This window comes from Aulonocara stuartgranti (assembly GCF_965226115.1).
Source record: "Aulonocara stuartgranti genome assembly, chromosome: 15".
Taxonomy (NCBI): domain Eukaryota; kingdom Metazoa; phylum Chordata; class Actinopteri; order Cichliformes; family Cichlidae; genus Aulonocara; species Aulonocara stuartgranti.
Window position 1 is genome coordinate 1233282 of NC_138951.1, and position 21742 is coordinate 1255023.

The following is a 21742-nucleotide window of genomic DNA, read 5'->3' on the forward strand; positions in this document are numbered from 1 at the left end:
TTACAGTGAAGATTTTTTGTTTTTCTAGCTACAAAAATGGAAAACAAATGACACAAAAACAAATCACCACGTTTTGGACGAAGGGTGCAAAATCAGGAACAACCAAAATGGAAACAGTAATCCAGCTACTGATAGGCAGTAACTCGTTAGAGTGGGTGATGGTGGATATTAACAGATTGGATTTTAATCAGACAATTTGGAATTTCATTAAATAATTGAAAATAATAATAATGATAATTAGACTTGACTGTGACGATGCTTACCAGTGTCTCTCTGTCTGGCTGCAAACAGCTCGGGGAAGCACTATCTACTCGCTGTGCCACAAACTGTAGACAACGGCACACAGCTGTGTAGCGTAGGCTCAATGCACTGCTGCTGCTGCTGCTGCAAGGAGAAAGCAGTGCATGATTTAGCCTGCTGTGATTACCCAACATAACTCACTAAGTAACTCTTTAAGACACCCCATGAGGAGACGGTGCAGCCCACACCCATCGCAGTGTTGCAAACAAACTATTTAAGATTTACATCTACACAGGACGGCCCGGTGAAGGCCACACCAGATGCAAAAGGCAAAGCCGTCTGCCAGACGCAATCCTGGCCTCAAGTCCTGCAACAGAGCCAGCCGCTATGGTCTGACCGCAAAACACTAGGCTGACCATTTAGATGTAGGCTGTCGCTGAGGGGCACCCGGCACCTGCTACCCGAAAGAGGGTCTGGCTGCGCATTCAAGCTGTAAAACCAGGCGACCGCTGCACAAATGAGAGGAAGGCTCCCCTCAACAAGCCCCACGATGTGGCCACCCTTCGAGTCGAGTGCACCCACGCTCCAGAAACTCCTGAAGACGCTTACGCCTGCCGAATGGCCTCCACGACCCAGCGGGACAACAGCAACTTAGACAGGGCTCTGCCCAGGATTCGGGAATGGAAGGTGACAAACAGCTGGTCTGTCCTGCTAATCGGCCCGATACGCCTGACGTACGCCACCAAAGCACACACAGGGCAGCCTGGCACCGAGCCGCCTCCACGCCCTGAGTGCGAGCTGTCCGAGGCTCAGCGGGGACAGTAATCCAGGACTGGGCCGCAGGACCACCGCTTTCCCATCCAGCAACTACCTGCAGCAATCCCGACAGAGCATGGAGTTCACAACAAGGCTGTTTTCTTATCCAGTTACTTAATGAAATAATCAATAGAATACTCGATTACTAAAATAATCAAACGCTGCAGCCCTACACACTTGTACAGGCTTTTGTGTAACGGTTCATAATGTCGTCTTTGTGTTTTGTCTTTTATTTGCACGTGTTACATTTTTACGGATCGTTCTTGCGCTATTTTCTGTAAATTCTTTGATGTTCTGTTATTCTGGTTTAGAAAGATTGAAAAAATGTGTTACTATAATTTTACTGTAAAATAATAAATGTAACAAAACGATACACGGAGCAGGACAACACCAAAGCTCTTACAGCCCCTCGAACATGCACAAAGAATATCAAATTATTATAATTTCCTATTTGATTCCCATGTCGATTCCTGCCATTCTCCCTCCTTCCTTTCTGCATCTTCCCCTTTGTTATTTCCTCCATCTTTGCCCACTTCCTCTCTCACCTCCCTTCCAAGGAGGCTTGTGGCTGCCGTGCACTAAAAATAGCTTTTGTCATCTCAGAAGCGCTCATGCCATTCTCCATCGTTGTCACAACAAAGCGCACACACACACAGTGCTGAATGCTACACACTGCGGCTCCTGAAAGGCAGAGATTCCATCGACAGCATGAAATACTTCGTGTCGACTTCAGTTCACGAGTTGCACAAATATAGAAACAATCCCGATGCTCTCGAAGCTGCTCAGGAACCGCGAAGCAGACAAATGACGATGATAAACTGGAGACTAAATGACTCACTCATTATGAACACGAGTAGTTTACAATGTTTGGAAAGCACACAGGGAGGAGAATCTGACACTGAGTAAGCAGACTGTAATTTTCACAAAGACAAACAGTGGTTTCTACACCGCGAGTCCTTCAGAACAGAAAATTGGTGTTAATTGCTCCGAGTGTTGCAGATCAGATGCACTAGAAGCTGTAGAGCTGTAACGGACACGTGAATGTGCTTGCAGAGGCACGTCGAAACAGAGAGAGCGAAAAGGCCGACGCACAGATGGCGACTCGGAATAATGAATTGCTTTTAAGCCTTCCGGCTGCTCTCTGGCCTCTTTGCGGCGCCTCGGTCCGGACTGTAAAAATGTAATTGAATTATTCAGTAACTTTGAGGGCACCTCACTGCTGCTGCTGAGGTGTGGGAGCAAGAGAAGAGGAAGTAAGTGAGGGCCTTTAGATGCACGGAGAGCGATAATGGGGTCCGTTCAGCAGGGGAAATTATATTCAGACTGAGCCGCACACTGGCACATCCTCTATCACAGACGAGTGGTGAACAAGGCTATTAGTGTCACGGTGCAGGCTAAATCCCGCCGTGGCAGCCAGAGTGACCTTCAGCTGGTTAACAAGAGTGCAAACCACCCTGTCAGCAAGCTCCACCCAAGAGAGAGACGCCGCAGCCCCATCGTTCTGACCCCTGACTTTCATGTGGAAGAAGTCAAGATTTTATACACACATATTATATTTACCAGTTTTCAAAAGGCATGCACATTCTCAAACACATGGACCTTTAAAAATAGGATAAGATGTGCATCGTGAGCTTTTCAGGCTTTAAAACTGTTCAAGAAAAAATATAATTATTGTTGGAGAGGATCTATTACACTCACGTCTACCTCTATGCTTGGACTTGGACTCAGTGAAATCCAGGTTTATCCTGATGACCCCCTCACAAACACAAATCCTGCACTCACTGTGGTGCTGTAGAACCTGCTGTTCGAGTCCACTGTTTCAGATTTTACTCACTGCCATCTTTTTATCTGTCCTCGCTGACCCAGCTGTCCAGTCTGGTTTACTTGTCATGACTGCAAGAGAGAAACTATCGTCAGACCGTTACAAAAGTGAAGCCATTACAGCGATGAGACCTTTGTTCTGTCACAAAATGATCCCAACCACACAACAGCTCGTGTCATGCTTCAGTTTGTGCCATAATTGCATCGATATGATTTGAGCAGTAAGATAAACACATTAGTAAATTGGTGGTTATGCAGTGAGGGTCTCTCAATCAGCAGCATCTGAATTTCCTTCCCCGTGGGTATGCCATGTCAGATAATAAAGCCAACAGATTCCCAGAATGAAGTTTGTTTTTCCAAAAGCATTTAATTATGGAGGCAAATCTGGACCGATTCAAACTGCTGTGACTGACGTGATAAGTGCTGCAGAACATCACGTATAAGCACCCATAAAGCCTACGCCTCAGTACTTACATAGAACGTGACATATAGCCTAGCCTACATGTGGCCACTATGCATCAGTAAGTGCGTTAGCTTCTCTTTTAGTCTGAAGAATTGGAGAAAGTTTAGATATTTATGTCCCTGAGCTGTAAAGTAAGACTTTATAATGACGATGATAATAATCAACAGACTTGGATATAAAACATGAATACAACTGCAGAATTATAAAGGGATCTGCTATGTTTTTCCAGATTCTCTGTACTGTTCTGATGGTAGGTACGCAAACTGATCAACGTGTCAGATACTGAGGTCGATGTAAGTACGCCTATGAGCCAAACAAGTTATGTCACGTATGATGTCAGGTAGAGCAGATCAGGCATACACCTGCTCCACAGTGTAAGGTGAATAAGGATTCATTTGAACCATTGTCATGCAAAGCTACTGTAGTGGAGCGCGTGTGATGTCCGTACGCTTTTGAAATATCAGAACTGCGCACATGCACTCAGGGGCTCTTCATTAGATACTCTTGGCTGGTACCAGGTTGGAAGCTCGTTTGTCTTCATTTTATATGGCACAGATTTAACAAGGTGCTGGAAACATTCCTTCGAGATCTTGGTCCATATTGAAATGACAGGATCACACTGTTGCTGCAGATTTGTTTGGTGCATGTGATGCAAATCTTCCGTTCCATCACATCCAACAACGGTGCTCTGCTGGATTGAGATCTGGTGACTGTGGAGGCCATTTGAACGAACTACAGTGAAGTACAGCGTCATGTTCAAGAAAGTGGAATGATCTCCTGGAAGCAGCCATCGGAAGATGTGGTCGTAAAGGGATGAACACGATCCGCAGCAATACTCAGGTAGGCTGTGGTGTTGAAATGATCCTCAGCTGGTACTGTGGGCCCAAAGTGTGCAAGGAAAATATCTCAACACTGTTACGCTACCTGCAGCAGCCTGCACCATTAATACAAGACAGGATGGACCCATGAAACGGCTTCATGTTGTTAAAATTCTGGCCTATGGGCAAGAGATGTTTGCAAAGGTGCTACCTTGTACCTCCATCTCAATACTCACCACGAGGATGGTGTGATGCATCACGGAGGACGCCTCGCCGCTCTTCCATGACTCCCAAAGTTGAGTCACGAGAGGTGGGAAGTTGTCATGCTCTGGGATTTTAGACCTGTGGTTTCTTACGAGGGCCGTGAGATTGTTACTGACCTGCAATCGTACTGTTGTAATGTTTACATCCACAGCAAGTGAAAAATACCAAGCGATACAACAAAGAGTCAGTTTGTTAGAAGTATAAGGGGCGATCGTGGCTCAAGAGTTTGAACTTGTAATCGGAAGGTTGCCGGTTCGAGCCCCGGCTTGGACAGTCTCGGTCGTTGTGTCCTTGGGCAAGACACTTCACCCGTTGCCTACTGGTGGTGGTCAGAGGGCCCGGTGGCGCCAGTGTCCGGCAGCCTCGCCTCTGTCAGTGCGCCCCAGGGTGGCTGTGGCTACATTGTAGCTGCCATCACCATCACCAATGTGTGGATGACTGGATGTGTAAAGCGCTATACAAATACAGGCCTTTTACCATTTATAAGGTTTGACATGTTGTGCAATCAGAGATGCTCTTCTGCATACCTCGGTTTGAGTTACTGTTGCCTGTTTCCCTCTGACCACTGACATCAACAAGGCATTTTTGCTGGACGTGTTGTCTTTGTTTTTTTCTGCCGGACAGACTAGTTACCCTCCGAGCAAACTCAGAGAGCAGGCAGGACACCCGTACCTGTGAGAAGTGGATCGAGAGAGGAGAAGGTTGCTGCTGTTCATGTAATTGCGACACCACAGCACGCAACACATCAAATCAGAGCACTACTGATTACTTAAAATTAGAGCAGTCAGCTGGCAGCACTTCAGTGCGTGTAAGGCAGGTGCTCCTAAAGTAGGTTACAGACGTGTAGCCTCCAGAGTGCAGCTAGCTGTACGTTGGCATGCACCTCAGGGTGAGAACGAGCACACGTCAAAATTACATCCCTGACTTTTATAAATAGGCTCATACGGGGGAGATGATAGAAGCCATTAAGACATCGTGTGGGTGTGTTAGCCCTCTCTAAGTCAGATGGAAACAACACCGTGGCAGCAGAGGCGACAGAGCCGTGAACGTGCAGAGTCAGGACCGGGCTTTTCCATGTGTGCACGCACGCACAGACTCAGACATGACTGAGCAGTCATGAATAATGAATTCATGCTCGAGGAGGAAGAAGCCCAGGATGTTTGATGAGTCGTGTAAAATGGAAGCACAATGCAAGTAATGAAGCGTGCTGCAGACATCCAGAGAGAACTCAGAGGAGGTTGTGTGTTGTTGTTGTGTTGTTGGGGCTTTTCCCCGTTGTGTGGTATTTCCTCACCGCCTCAAGTCCGGCCTTAAGAACAGGAACTTCTGTGTCAATTAGCCAATTTTCATCACAAAATATAGAAATCACATGCGGGGTCCCCCAGGGCTCCGTCCTAGGGCCCCTCTTATTTAGCATTTACATGCTCCCGTTAAGCCAGATTATAACCACCATATTAACTACCACAATTATGCAGACGATACTTAACTTTATATCTCAATGTCACCAGGTGATGTTGAACCTATCCAAATTAATAACTGGATGTCTCATAAGTTCCTTCAACTGAACAATAACAAAACTGAAGTACTTCTCTTTGGACCCAAAAAAGAGCGATTAAATATCAGTAATCAGCTCAAGCTGGTCCAACTAGAAACTACCGACCAGGCCAGAACTTTAGGTGTAATAATGGACTCAGACCTGAACCTCCAGGGCCACATCAAAGTTATAACAAAGTCAGCCTCCTATCACCTGAGGAACATTTCTAGGATTAAAGGACTGATGGCACAATTAGACCTAGAAAAACTCATCCATGCATTTATCTCCTTGATTACTGTAACAGTATCTTCACAGGTTTACCCAGAAAACCAATCAGACAACTGCAGCTGATCCAGAACGCTGCTGCTCGTGTTCTCACTAGAACCAAGAAAATAGAGCACATTACTCCAGTTCTAAAGCCATTACACTGGCTCCCTGTAGCTCACAGAATAGACCTTAAAGTGCTTTTATTAGTTTATAAATGCTTGAATGGGTTAGCGCCAGAGTACATTAGGGATCTGCTGTCATGGTACAAACCATCCAGATCAGTCGGGTGCTCCAGCTCTCGTTTACTGACCGTCCCCAGAACCAGAACTAAACCTGGAGAAGCAGCTTTTAGTTTCTATCTCACATCTGGAACTATCAGGAGACTGCAAAGCTGCAGAGACACTGAACTCTTTTAACTCTAAAATTAAAACTTACTTATTTAGACTTGCTTATGAGTAACTGATCCTATTATGGCTCTCTACTGGTTTGTTTTAATTTTTCATATAAATTATTGTCTTGATTATTGTTTTATTGTAAATGTTTTCTTGTATTTTACTTTTATAATGTTTCATGTTTTATTTTAATCATGTAACGCACCTTGAATTGCCTTGTGCTGAAAGTGTGCTACACCAATAAAATTGCCTTGCCTCTCCCCCTCCCTGCCTCTCCCCCTCCCTCCCTCTCAAACGCTACATCTCTTTCTTCCCTCGCCTCCTTTCTTCTCCTGGCCCCGGCTAAGCAGGAGAAGCTCGATCGTGAGCTTTTGTTTAAAAGACGCCTTCAAAAAAGCACAAGCTGCTGTGGATTTATCTGCCAAGCTCTTAAAAGACCATTTTAGACTCACCACTGGCAAAGGGAAGATAAAACAGTCGTCCTTTTATTTCTGCCCTGTTGTTCTGCTTCGCTTTGAACTACGTCACACGGAGCAGAGGGTAGCCCTCAGGTCCACCTGCCAAAGCTGGCAGTGACTCACTCCTGCACCTCTTACTAGCTTTTCTGTGTCTGATGAGAGACACGGAGGAATAATGGTGGATAAGACCGACTAATACACACACATATATGTATATCTGATATTTATGTATCAGAATGAAGAGTTTTAATCTGGATTATTGTTTAGGAATTTTGCTATGGAAGCAACATGATGCGTTTATTCATTCTTTCCTCGTTGCCAATAGCTGTTCTCCTCACTCGCTCCCTCGGGCATTAAATATGCTTCCACACCTCAACAGTGCCATCTGCTGTTGTGCTGTCATTTATGCTCCTAATGCAGAGTTGCTGCTGCCAGATGGGTGTTTTGTAACCACTGATAACCAGGGTTGGAGACAGGTTAGTGCCAAATTCCTCTCAATGCACAAGCAGCCCAGGAACGGGCTTTTCAGGCCGATTTCTGGACTGCAGCGGGACATCTCGCCAGCTTCTCAAAGCAGGCTTTCATATCGTTTGTATGTGGTGTCGTAACAGACACTGGTGGGACTGGTTTATGGCTCTGTGAAGTGGCTTCTCTTGCTCAAGGCCCAATATTTAGTCCTTATTTTAAAATCCTCCCCCTCTAATCAAAGCAAACTTGCTTACTTAAAATCGTCATCTTAAAAAAACTGCACTCCTGGCTACTATGGTAACAGCACGTGTGGTTTAAGACGACAGCAAACACATGTTGTTTTACAGGTCAGCATAAAGTGACAGCAGGAGGGCGCAGAGCAGAGCGCTGACGTGTTTTCAGTAAGCTTTAGTACATTTCTCCCCGATGGTACCGTAGAGAAAAATCTAGTAATGTCTGAAGGCTGTGGGAGTTTTTCCTTCCCACTGTCGCCAAGAGCTTCCAGGATAAAGGCTGTGATTTGGTGCTGTATAAACTGGGATACAGGACAAAAAGAAGAACATCTGCACCATCTAAGATTACAGTTGTACAGTAATGATCCTTCCGCAGGTTCACCTACGGAAACCTTGTTACGACTTGTCACAGTTTTATTGACTGTGAAGCACTATGGTCAACACTGTTGTTTTAATATGTGCTATATAAATAAATTTTGATTTGATTTGATTTACATTTATGAGAAAAGAAAAAATATGGATGTTCTCTGAGATACATTTGCAAGACTCAGAAGATTTTGTATGTTTGATGTTAAAGTCTAACCCAAGCTCAGGTTATTATTCCCAAAAGTTTCAAACATCTCTCAAGTTTTTTCAGAACAATTTTTCCAGTTTGTTTCATAAGACGTTATAATATCAGAGAAAATCGGATTGTGTTCTTATTCTTGTAATAAATAAGTGACTTTGACCTCAGAAATTAGTTTTTTAATCTTTCCATTTACCTGCGCTCCCTAAGATGCTAGTGTAGAAGAAAGAAACAGATGTTTGACTGTGTGAGGACGGAGGTTTCATCAATCAACAAAATGAAAAGCAGCTTTGATTTCACAAAAATAATTCTACTTACTATGAAAACGACACTCGCGTCTTAGGTGAGCTCTTCTTGTTCACTGACTGTTCTTCACACACTGCTCCCTTGCTACAAAGCTGATATCGCAGCCGGCACTCACCTGAGCGGATGACTAAAAATGCATTTTCCAGAGCAAAGTGTGTGTTTGTATTTGTGTTGTCTGTTTGAACCCCGGGGCCTTGGACGCAGGAGCAGCCACAGATTTGCGCCGGCTCAGTGTCTGTATCTGGCACGTCACTGAGCGTTTTATGTAAGAGCGCACGCACACGCAAGCAGACACGCTGCAACCTCCCCACCCCCCCGATTGATTATGCATGTTTTCTCCTCTCCTGCTCTCGAGCTCGATGAAGCAGGACCTCTGGTGGCGTGGTGATGTAAACAGCCGTAGAGCAAAGCGAGGCTAGGGTATCTTTGCTTACATCTCACGCTGTTGGCGAAGGAATGCATGAAAGGTGAGGCCCCCCCCCCTCCCGGTGCCAGAGCGATGGAAACCGTATGAAACACGTCAAAGCTAAAGCCTTGTTGTTACAGACCTCGAGCACTTTGAAGGGCGGATCCCAGGCTCAGACTGACCTCTGCACCCTGTGCTCGTGTACTGGAGAGATGCACAGCCAATAGCAAATGTGCCTTTGATAACAACAGAGAGGCAGAACAGAGTGTCCTGCAGGGCTCTTATGCAAGGAGACCTTGACCTCGGGGGGGCTGTGTGGATGCATCACCAAGAGATCATAAATTATTACTATATTTATCAGTCTGATTTATTGTTATTGTCTCCCTGTTGGGTTTAGTTCCCTGACAAAAGAATATTGAACCGTCCATATTAAGGGAAGCGATGACCAGCAAACTGAGTGTCGAGTATGTTCACTGTGTGCAGCTCTATCGAAGCAGCAAGTAGAATCATTTGGAAAGGGATAGATTTCAAATGATTCCCAATCCATGAAAAACAGTTAGAGTGACGGAGCACGGCATCGACAGGGCAGCGGTTCAGAGCGGGCGCTGTGGGACTCTGAGTGCATGGATGGTAATAGGTCATGTGGTTTGACATTTGCAGAGGTCTGCAGCATGTAAAGCAGCTCATCTACTGGCTTTGTTTGGTAAGATTATAAGCACAATGCATGATAAGGCTGGTTTGCATCTGTTATTATTTTTAACCTCCTCAGACCTGAACTCTTCCACAGCAGCATTTTTAATTTCTCTTTGATATTTGGGCTGATTGGGACCTGATGAATGTAAAAACAAAGAATCACCAGATTATTTTTTTTACCTTATTTTTGTTTTTAAGAAAAATGAGAGCCACTTATGAGGATATTCGATAGAACAGTAGCAGGATAATGTCCTCGTAAGTGGATATCAGGCCCTTGTTGAGCAAAATTGAGTATTTTTGTCTAAATAACCCAAAATGTGACGTCCACATATGTGGACGCAGGTCCTAGGAGGTTAAAGCAAAGCAGTGATGCTTGCATTTAAAAACAAAATACATTCAGCACTAAATTTACTGATGCATTCTTATAATTTGCTTCCAGGAAAAGCCATCGAATGTATTTACACTTCAGATTACCTCACTGTACAGGAGAGTCTCCTGTCTCTGTTTAAAAGCAGCTTTCCATGTATGACCAGTTTTATCCAGGTGACCTCCAACAACCAGTTGTTTAATACTTACTTTTCCATAGTAACTTGGAGTTGCTGGAGGGGGTGGGCACTGACCCATGTGTGAGTAGGGCTGTAGCAGCCAGTTTTACACCAATCACTCACTCGCTGGTCATTCTCATTTTTCCCTAGCAACCAGTGCCACCCCAACGATCACAGATGGTCTCTAGGTCTGGGTTGGTTGGAGCCTAGATTGTAGTCAGAGTCATGATGATGTCACGATAACATCATAATAGGGTCATTGTGTGATGGTGGCTTGTTAGGATAATCCTGTCACATCACCTGCATGTATTTATATTTTAATTTGCATTTGGCGCCATATCGCCTTCAGAAACTACGATATCTTTTGTCTCACCTTCACTGTGGACGTTTGAGTGGATAAAACTTGATCTTTCTCGTGTTCCACAGCTTTCACTCATATCTGGCAGTGCTGCCCACTTTCATTAGCAAGATGAGCTCGAAAGCTCAGCGAGAGGTAACAGAAACTTGGCAGCGCTGGTCAAAATGAAAATACTTCCTGGTTAAAGGTCCGGGGATTTGGATTGACTGCAGAGTTCGTCATGGGTGGCGAGTTTAGCTCAAACTGCAGAGAAATGCCAAACAGCTCGTCCTTATCTGCTGCTTCTCATCAGTCTCTCACACACACACATTACAGTGCAGCAGTTTTAGTATTAGCAGCTTCCAAACTGTATCAGAAACTGTGGATAGTAAATATAATGTCTTTAAATGCTGACCCTTGTGATGTCATCACTCAAAGCTTTTAAGCTGCAGTTTCAGCCGAACGCTTATCTGAAGAGCCGGCAGAGTTCAGCTAAAGAGAAATGCAGATCAGACACTTCCTGGAAGTTATTTTGGAGTCAAAGTCATTGTGCTGGTTGTTACTGATGAGCTCGTTTGAGTCACTTGCAGTTTCACGGCACTTTGGAGCTGCAATATTCATCTGCTCCATGATCCTGCAGTCGTTCTGTCAGTGTGAAATGGCCTTCAGTTAAGTGTGACGATTGAGTGTCTTTCTCTCCCACACGCGTTTCCTGTCCTCTCTCGCCCAGTCTCCCTGCCTCCCAGCGTTTGGATCAGCACCAGTACCAGCTTGCAGGCTGATTATAAAGGCTTTAATGTTCCATTTACCAGCAGCATGTTTCAGGTGGTGTGTGCTTGTTGACAGAATCAGCCTTGACACACACACACACGCATGCAAACCTTGCGACATTAGCCTTTATTAGAGCAGCTGCGCCTGTGCGCCTGGCCCTTGGCTGAGCGGTCTGGCACTGAGCCCATCCTTTGATGGCCGGCTGCAAACAGCTGCCAGACCAGCAGGAGAGAACGACTTAATGGAGACGTTAACGGCCTAATATCTGTAAGTGTAAAGTCGAGGACACGGTCCCTTCAAGTGGTGACGAGCTCATTTTTGGTTGTTAAACTGTGATTGCGTGCCATCGAGTGAACGTTTTGTTGTTGCCTGTTTGCTCTTTCTTCATTTTTACGTAACTGTTTCATAACTTATCAGATTGTTGGGGAACTGCAGTGGCGTTCTCTCTCGCTCCCCTCCCACCCCTTAAACATCCTTCCCGCATCCCTTCCTTGGCACCTTTCCTCTCCCCTCTCACTTAGCCTCCTCCTCCCTCTCCTCAACTCTTCCCGCGTCGTCCCGTAGGTCCACGTGCCTCCTCCCGTTCCTCCGGGGTTGGGGGATGATCTGAGGCAGAACCGTGCGGGGGAAGGAGGGAAGGAAGCCACTTTGCATTGATGCACAAAGCGTCCCGTGCATGCAAGCTGGCTCGCGCTGGCTGTCCCTGCCCTAAAGGGTGGCTTCTCTGAAAGGGCAGATAAGGACCTGGATCATGGGTGTAAGCTCTGTCGTTCTCCCTCTCACACTTTGTCTGCCTTGCTCCTTTTTTCCTTTCGTTCTTTTGAAATTCTTCTGTCTCTTCTCATCTCTGTGCCCGCTGACATCCTCCTCCCCCGCATATCTTTTCTCTTCTGAACTTCTCTAAACTTCCCACTGCAGTCTGATCGGCTTGCACTGCAGCAGAATTTACATGGGTGGGACCTCATTGTGGCTTTTATAACCTGAGCTAACACGGTCTAACCCTTACTCTCTGTGGTTTCATCCCTCATCTCCAAGTCACTGCAATCCATTTTCCCATTAGGATTCATGGCCTTGTCTCCTCCCCCAGTCTTAGTGCAGGATGGGGCAGCATCCTTGTTTCTGAGTGTGACGAGACTGTCTGCTGCACACATGGGCTTTGGCTTGCTGTAGTTGATCAGTATACAGACACGTGTATACATGCATGTATAGGTCCTGTAGCAGAGGCCTAGGAGTTTGAGGTTTCTGTGCATCTTAGCTGTTCCTCAAACTTCTGATGTTGTGCCTGGAACCTGCTGGAGTCACTGTTCCAGGTTCGGGGTTACAGGGCCTGATGCTCCTAATGGCACCGAGTATGTCTTTATTTTGTTGTTTGTCTGCTGGGATTCTCTCATCTATCGTTGTCAGTCACCACTGCGTGTGGTTGGTCGGCCAGCAGCTGCTTGTCTGTGTGGAACACTGGAAGCTCCTATGGGAGCTTGGAGACTTCATACGTGGCACAGATGTTCCTGTACGCTAGCACAGCCACTTGGTTGTGCCTCCCACTGTACACCATCCCAGCTTGCTTCTAACATCTCGCTGCTCTGTGCTGAGTCTCTGGGGCACTTTTGGACAGTCTGCATGGGTGATACAGTCAGTGGACTCCTGCCTCTGTGGTGCTTAGAGGATGCTCTTGTGCTGCTGTGATCAGAGCTTCTGTGCTGTCCTGTAACCTACACAAACACCTAACGAATGTTTCTGGATGTGCAAACAAGCAACTATATGCTGCATAAGTCATGTCACTTTAGCATGTGAGAGTCAATGAGAGTCATTACACTTCCAGTTCATCTGCTGTGTATTCCAGTATCGTTACATTGGCTTTTAAACAACAGAACATTACATGTCTCAGTCCTCATTGGCCCGAAGCTATACAACCAAGGGACAGCCAGCGGCTCTGGGAACTAGCTGAAAACAGATTCAACAACGGTGCGAACACTGAAAAACACCTTGGACTGCACTTCATTTGGGAATAAAGCAGAAAATTTGTCATGCAGGGTTTGGTTTAAGTAGAGAGGCTATGTGAGGTTTCCATCAAAACATGTGCTGCTGGTGTGTGACGTAACAGGATGTCAGAGAGGGACAGAACCTGTGGTTGCCCCTCAAGAGTCCAGTGCTGGGAAGCGTCCTTAAATGCCCCTGTGTGCATGTGCTAATAACGAATAATGATTGACGGGTGCTCTCCTCTGGCTGCAGCCTTTGAAACTGATGAGTTCGGTCACCAAGCTGTCATCGGCTGCTATCCTTTTTAAAATATCACCATTTAAACCAAAGCTGTGAAGGTTGTTGTGGTCAGCTTGTAGGGAGTTATCCTCTGACTCTGGAGTTATAGTCAGCTTTGCAGAGCTCTGTTGTGTGACTAAGTTCATTGTTACCTTGTCTGGGACACAATTTCACTCTTTCGCTTCAGGTGCACTGTATGGACACGAGTACTGGGCTACCTGCACACAACAGCTACAGGATCTGCTCAGCCCTGGAAATCCATGCTATGAAGCTTGAGGCGTACAGTTTTTGTGTTAGCGCCGGAGGAATAACCGCTGAATAACTCTGTAGTTACTCAGTCAGCAGAGAGTCTGGGTGTTTGATTTTATCGACCTGTGGAAACACAGGAATTCACAGAACAGGTGGTGTGACCCCACACTTCTGACCAGATACATTTTTCATCTAAATGAAGGCTCTGCTGTAAACTACGTGTCCAACACTGAACAGCAAACCTGCTGGTGAACATGGGGGAGCATGAGGCTTCTACACAAACCCGAGTCTAACACTGATGTTGGCCAGAACGGAGCTGGGTGACTTTAGCAATTCAAATAACTGCTAATGTTGCTTTAACTCCACTGGTTGTGAAAACCAGCCAGATTTAACTGCTGCCTGTTACCCATCTGCAGGCTTTTTTCAACACTTTGAAGTTACAGCTTCAACTGTTCACGCTTTTAATGCTTTTCACAGCTTAATCGATGCCATATCTTTGTCACTGATTCCCGCTCTGTGCTGTGCCGGGGTCTTGCTTGTGCTTTTTATGTGTGCAAGGCTGGTAAGGTCCAAGAACAAATCCATGCTGTCAAAGATTACTGCACAAGGAAATATCAGTCTTCTTTTGACGACAGCGTTTCTTTCTGAGTGAAATCTGATAGTGGAAATGTGACGTTCACTGAAAAGAAAAAGAAAAATTGTGTTTCAACTCAGCTGCTCATTGTGTAGTTCTGCAAATGTCAGTACAAGCAGGATGCCTTGACATTTCCAGATATATTAAATGGGGAAGGTACCCGCATGCCTGCTGTGGTTCCTGAATCTGAGCCTGTGAACACGCAGAGATTACACAAAGTTTAAGAGGGCCTGACTTTCTTCTTTTGCACAGACTCCTTTGCTCATATTTTACACGTTCACTCTGTGGCATGGCTGCGCCTGACCTTGAACAAGTTATGGTGAAATCAGGTGCAAAAGTAATAAAACAACATGGAATATCTTTCTCTTTGTTCCATTTGCTCGATGAAGATTGAAGCAGCCCGCCCAAGTCCTCAGGGAGCAGCTTCGCTCAAGCTAAGATTAACCATCGACCCAGACTTTTTACCAGGGAGGTCAAACGGAAGGTTATGTCTAATGAATGGCTCAGCTTCTCGCAGCCGCCCACAGGGTTCGTGCTGTACGGTAGATGACGAAGAGCTGAGCGGGGGCTTGGTGGCCTTCCACGCAGTTACAGCATTAATCTCTGCCCTTGTGTTCATATGCTGCTGGCGTGCAGTAATGATATGGATTGCTTCGACTGTCAACACACTTTTTGTGCTTCAAGTACTTTACTGGGGGTAAAACCCAGTGGATCCTGTGCCTTTACTGAACTGTCGAGAGCAGAGATGGGCTGTGTAATTAGGCATCAGTGGACAAAAACAGAGAAAAGCTGAGTGAAATAAAAACATCTGCAACATTCAACAAATGAAATTATGTTGCACATGGTTACACCTTCAACTGGTTTGTTTTTAGTTACATAATTCAGGTATTATCTACAGAACTGCCTTAAAGGTAGCATCTATGCTACAAATACACCTTCAGCTAATCAGAATGCTAATGTGGTCCTGCTGAGAAGGCCGATGATGATAATTATCGGCATTTTTCACTAGCAATCGGGCTAAAGTGCTAAATTAAAGTGAGTTAATCACTAAAGTAATTACAAAACATTGATTTAATTAGGTTTGATGAAATGACAAAAGTATGGGCTCTACCGCGCTTGCAGGTGAATATCATCACCCTCACGTTAGCAGCCGCATAGCCAACAGATGCACATGTATCAGACATCAGATCAGCATCAGCAGGAAGTCCGGCGAAACAAAGCTGTGAGGGAAAAGGTCATGTAACTTGGAACATTAAAGTCACACGTGTCAGGATAAAACAGCCGTGTGAATATCTCTTGGAGCTAAAGTGTAAAGTAGTTCTAGCTGCGACTTGTGTCAGAGATCCTGACGTTCATTACTCATGGGAAAGCCTGGGGTCACCTTCAGGGACTCGTGAACACGGTAAACCGGAGTTGCCTGTTTTGGAACTAGAATTTAAGAAAGACTGCAGGCTCTGGGCGTTTGGAAGCGACAGCTATCCAGGACATCTTTACAGTATGGATGGTTGCACATGAATACACAGCAACAGCCACGTGAGACTGAAAACCTCGACCAAGGCTGGGTCCACAAGGATATCGAGTCTTTTGTTAGTTCAGTTCATCCATCTCAGATTAGCTTCAGACGTTCAGCCAACACTTCTGCTAAATCTTTGTGCACATTTGTCCACAACTTTGAGTAATCCTACTGCCAAACAGACCACCTGGAACAATTACTGTCACTGGTGAATCTAATGAGAACGAAGCTACAGCCTACAAAAGTTGCAATAGGAAATCGAAGTTCATTTAGCCACCCAAGATAATCAGTGTTCACTGATTGCAAATGCTTTGCTTTCTCAGGAGACGTCATGTTTGTACATTATTTGGCCACTCGTGTGAAAAACACTAGAGGTTGTATTTCTGAAACATTATCTAAAGGCTCTTGTGCCCAATGACTTCAAATGACTGAATCATAGAAACATACCCGAGTACATACCCACCCCTTTCTCTTTCTTTGTAGTTCTTCCCTTATGGCGATGCGTCCAAGTTTGCCCAGCACGCCTTCAGGACCTTCGACAAGAACGGCGATGGCACAATCGACTTCAGAGAGTTCATCTGCGCACTGTCCATCACATCACGGGGCAGTTTCGAGCAGAAGCTTAACTGGGCTTTCAACATGTACGACCTGGATGGAGACGGCAAAATCACACGGGTGGAGATGCTGGAGATCATCGAGGTATAATGTGGTTAGAAACTTTCTGAAGGGGTTTGATTATTTTTACTTGGACAGCCTTATACTAGCTTTATAACTTGCTGAGTCACCAGGACAACTATTTTTGTACTTTGGTTACTGAGCGCTGAGCTGAGGCTGTCGAGTCTGAGACAGGCTGTTCAAACTATTTGCAGCTAAAGACAAACGTCCTCATCTGTAATTCAGGCCACTCCTGCCCCTCGACCTGTTTGCACTGAGGCATCCATTAATTTATCATTCTTTCGTGATCCTTGTTTAAGGATCAATAAAATGCCATTTGGAGAAACATGGAATTGATGCCTCTTCATATTCAGCATTCAGTTCATTTTCATGCTTCCCAAAGGCATTTCCCACTGTTTCATGCAGGCAAACATTAGCAACAAAATCCACAGTGAAGTTGTTCTGAACGGTAACGTCACATCCGAAGACACCCGAAAACATTAGAACGTGACAGCTGAAGGAAAATATGCAGTGTTCGTTCTCCGCCTGCAGGCGATCTGAAACATATAGAATTTAATGTCTCTCTGACTACAAAAGACATAATTAAAAAGCTTTGTGTCAGCAGCAATAGAAGAGAGGCGGTGTTCATGCTTTTTCAGAGGAAACTTGCACAGATTTGTATTTCACCCTGTCGGTCGTGCGGGTGAACAACACTAACAACATCTGTAGTCGGCGCAGGTTGCAGATATTGTGTTGTCCTTGTTTTATTTGATCAGCATATCCAATTATACCGACAAATAGAACCTCCTAATAGACATTACAGCAAACTTTACTATCAAAGTCACCACTTTTAAGCAGCTTCATACTTCAGCATCCTTGATAGGTTTAGCTAAAGCACACGAGAAAGCTCTGCAGCCGACTGGCTATAACTGCAGTGGAGTTTCTCTCTTTGAAGAAGCTACTGGAAATGCTTAGTAGGAAACAACAGTAAAGAGCATGTTTGTCATAGTTGTTGTTGTCAGACTACACAATAAGTTACTGTGTAGAGTTTGTGATTACAGTATTTTTATCACGTAGATCGAACTCAGAAGCTTAAATTCCACGTAAAGGTACAGTAAGTAATTTATTGAGGGTATTTATAGAAAAATAAGAATATTGTAAATATACATCGATTAGTGATTAATTCTGTATTTTCATAAACTCATAATTAATCCATAGAGAATACGGAGGAGCAGACACAGTTTGTGGAACTTGCCATGTTGTCCCACCATCTTAAATAGAGGTGTTGGACTGTGGCTGGAGAGCCGCCACATGTGTGGTCCACTTATGATAGAAGTTGCTTTGAATTTTAAGATCACAAATAGCTCTTTCAAACTATAAATGTGCAACAGTTGAACATGTACATCTTTCACAGTCTCCCTCCTTCCTCATTTCCATGTCATCCTCTTCCTCCTCACCTCAAGCCTCGCCTCTAACACACAAAACTGTCAATTTATTCCCAATATTGTCGCAATTACTTATTGTCAGCAGTTCAGACTTGCAGCCCTCACATCTCCAGACAGCTGACAACAAGCCAGCTAATATAAGCTAATATTATGCCAGCCAGTACCAGGAAAAACTATCCCAAAAATCTCACTTTCATATTGTGTGAGAATGATTATGTAAGTGTCCGAGCTCAACAATGTAAAGCATCTTTAACGTGTGCTAGCGTCTGCTAACAGCAGCTAATAGTATCTAACAGGCTAACAGCAGCTAACAGCAGCTAACAGCTAACACAAGTGCTAGTTTCACAACGTTTTAGAGCCTCCTCAGGACTAAATAGACAGGAACATATATTTAGAGTACAGATTTAGAGACTGGCAGCTGAAGGAAACTTTGCAGCGTGCTCTAAAAGTCTTCTGCCCTCTTCCTCCCCCTGCAGGCCATCTACAAGATGGTGGGCACGGTGATCATGATGAAGATGAACGAGGACGGCCTGACGCCCGAGCAGAGGGTGGACAAGATCTTCTCCAAGATGGATAAGAACAACGACGATCAGATCTCGCTGGAGGAGTTCAAAGAGGCGGCCAAGAGCGACCCGTCCATCGTATTACTGCTGCAGTGTGACCTCCAGAAATAGGCCGGAGGGCGAGCGGAGCGCTCCACCAGCCGCCACGGACTGCACAGAAAGAATTTCATGTTCCATTCAGTTTGCAGCTATTTCCACTGAAAAAAAATCTCTATATATGCTTGGACTACCTTTCAATGGATCTGCTTCTTGTGTTTGAAACACTCGTGTGCATGAGAATGTTATTTGCTATAAAAGATCTACACACAACATACAACTAGTGTGCAGGTGCGCACTCACAGTACAAACACACACACACACGCACACACAACTCTCGCTACATATAAACACCTCGCACAATTAATATATATAAATATATATATATAGATCTATAAATATGAATATATATTTAAATTATTTAAAGATCAACTGCCAAAATGTGAAGTGTGCAAAGTATTTTCCATACAGGTTCATTCTACTGGAGCTTGCGCATCAGTGATGTGCTACGTTGAATTTGCCGCTACTCTATTTATTGTTCCGAGTTTACTGGCGCTAGCTGTGTGTGTTTCATTATACCGAGTAATGTCAACCGAACCAAATTCCTATGATAATGTATCTGCCTCCAATAAGACACACTATCCATCGTCTCAAGTACCAATAGCTCTAGAAGAGATGGACTTTGTCCAACTTTTCCTTCCGAAAACATGCTCGTGCTGTCGGTAAATACTGTAAATGTAGTTAATTTGCATGCCTTTAGGTTCTGCCTTAAAAAAAAGCTCCTCATTTTGCATCCTATGATCGATGACAGGAAGCCTTATCGGAGCAGCGCAATGACACTTTGGTGGTGGGAGAACCGGGAGAGATCATTTTTACTGACTAGGGAGGAAAAAGTTGACCGCAGTCAGTCCGTCGTATGGGATGTAGGTTTTTTGTGATTTGTCGAGACGTTTTCTTTTGACTGCTTTAAGTGTGGGAGCATGTTTCCTTGTAGATTAGGTGTGGTACATGTTGCTAAGAACTAAACCCCTGCTCCACGCGCACTGAAACACAACAATCCAGTCATCATACAAATTAACAGATGCTGAACATGGAGGATTTTTGAAATGAAGTGGAAGCACTGGAGCTAAACACTTCAGCAGGAGTTAGATTGTTCTATGTTACCATCGCATCCACTTCGTTCGCGTTCGCCCACGGGTTGCATATCATCACGATGGATTCAGAGGAGTTGTTTTCTTGTTTGTTTCTTAGGCTGTTGGAGTGTCTTGTTTGTCTTTTTCAGTGGAAGTAAATGAGTGCTAAAGCAGCAAAAGGAGCAGTGAATGACGTTTCATTACTACCAGAGGACGGCCCTTTCCGTAAAGCCGTGTGTTTAGTAGATCGGACGATTTTTGCCCCCCTCCTCAACCCCTCAAAGTCTTTCTCTCTAACCAGTCAGTCAGACTTTTTGTACTTTTTTACTCCTTTTCTCTCACAAATTGTACACGTACTGATGCATACCAAGTGTAGAGAAGTTCAGTGAAGCGCAGTGCCCCGCCCAAGAATGCTTTGGAAATCACCTGTTTGCCCATTTTCCAGCCTGCGTAAAACCACCGGTATTTTACGAGCTAGCGGAGGATAGAGGAGACGTGACGTGTCATAATATACACAGTACTGCAATAAAGATATATCATAGCAGTCCATCGTCATCTTACAGCAGTGTGACTTGTCCCCCTGTCGAGTTTCTAATCTGAACTTCTTTACATGAACATCTTTGGCCAGATAATGTTTCTAATTACAACTCTGTTATTATTCTTACTGCTATCAAGATACCAAATGTAAGCAATGGCAACCGTGTACGAGGATTCTTTTGTAGCATGTATTGTGTCCCTGACGACATGGCTGCACTACTCCCTGTGTTGTGGTTTAATCTAATAAAAGGAGTTCAATGGGCTGTTGTCTGCTCAGTTACTTAAAGGTCAATCATGGAGGCACGCTCGTGGTCCCCAACCTTCGGTCTCATGTGGCCCCTCATAGTTACCTATGCTGATGTCGTTGTTTAAGCTTAGAGCTAGCGAGACAAAAAGGTGTCACTGATACGATTGGACACATATTAGCATTAGCTGTTCTTCTGGCTAATACATTTATTTCTCAATTACCTTAAAGTAATAATTATTACAAACCCAATTTCAAATACACAATGCTAAGATTTTTTATTCTCAGTGGAACATAGAAAACATACCAAAGGTTTAAACTGAGACATTTTACTATTTCATTCAAAATATTAGCTCTTTAAGTGGAACTGAAAAATATAACATTTTGCAAATAATGTGGTGAACTTCGTCACATGACTGACGCAGGCAGCATTTCTCAGAAGTGTCGGCAGAGGTTCACCAATCTGCAAAAAACATTCAAATTCAAAATGAGCTAATGTTTCTCTTAAAGCTTTTCTCAGTGATTGTTATTAAACTTTTTAGTTTTCACCTGTCTAAGCTTTATTTTCATCACTTTTAATAGTTTAACTAATACTCCTACCGTCTCCTCTTTGGTTACTTGTTCTCTTTTTCCATTATTCTACTTATTTCAGATGAATTACACGTCGTGCAGCCGTGATGACAGAGAACATTTTCACAGTCCTATAAAACATATCATACGTTCTTACTGTTTCTATGGGAAGGAAGACAGTAAGGAGCACCGACACTGACAAAACAAAACAATGTCGTTAGTAGGCAGCCTTTGTATCGTGCTGCTATTCGACCGCTCAAGTCACACCATCATTAAGGGTTTACATATTAAGCCAAACTAAATCAATACTATAGAAATAACAACTATTAAATAAGATGTTTCAGCACTTTTCATACAACCAATAATTTAAAAAGAACACTGATGTGGTTATTCGGTCTCTGCAGTCACTTGGTGCTAACTGAGAGTTTTAAACAGCACTCAGGACTCTTGGCCCAAGAAACACGACCGTGTACTCAAAATGTTCATTTATCACAGTGTATGTGTGGGTTCT

General features: G+C 44.4%; 1 protein-coding gene across 2 annotated transcripts in view; it reads left to right on the plus strand.

The window, feature by feature from the left end:
• The window catches only part of vsnl1a (visinin-like 1a), a 39534-nt gene extending 18854 nt beyond the window's left edge, over positions 1-20680 (plus strand). For both annotated transcript variants that reach the window (XM_082504575.1, XM_082504574.1), the window contains exons 3-4: positions 16533-16748; positions 18625-20680. In XM_082504575.1, coding sequence (XP_082360701.1) covers positions 16533-16748; positions 18625-18822 — 414 coding nt within the window. In that variant the 3' untranslated portion in view covers positions 18823-20680. The remainder of the gene's footprint in view (positions 1-16532; positions 16749-18624) is intronic.
• The last annotated feature ends 1062 nt before the right edge of the window (positions 20681-21742 follow it).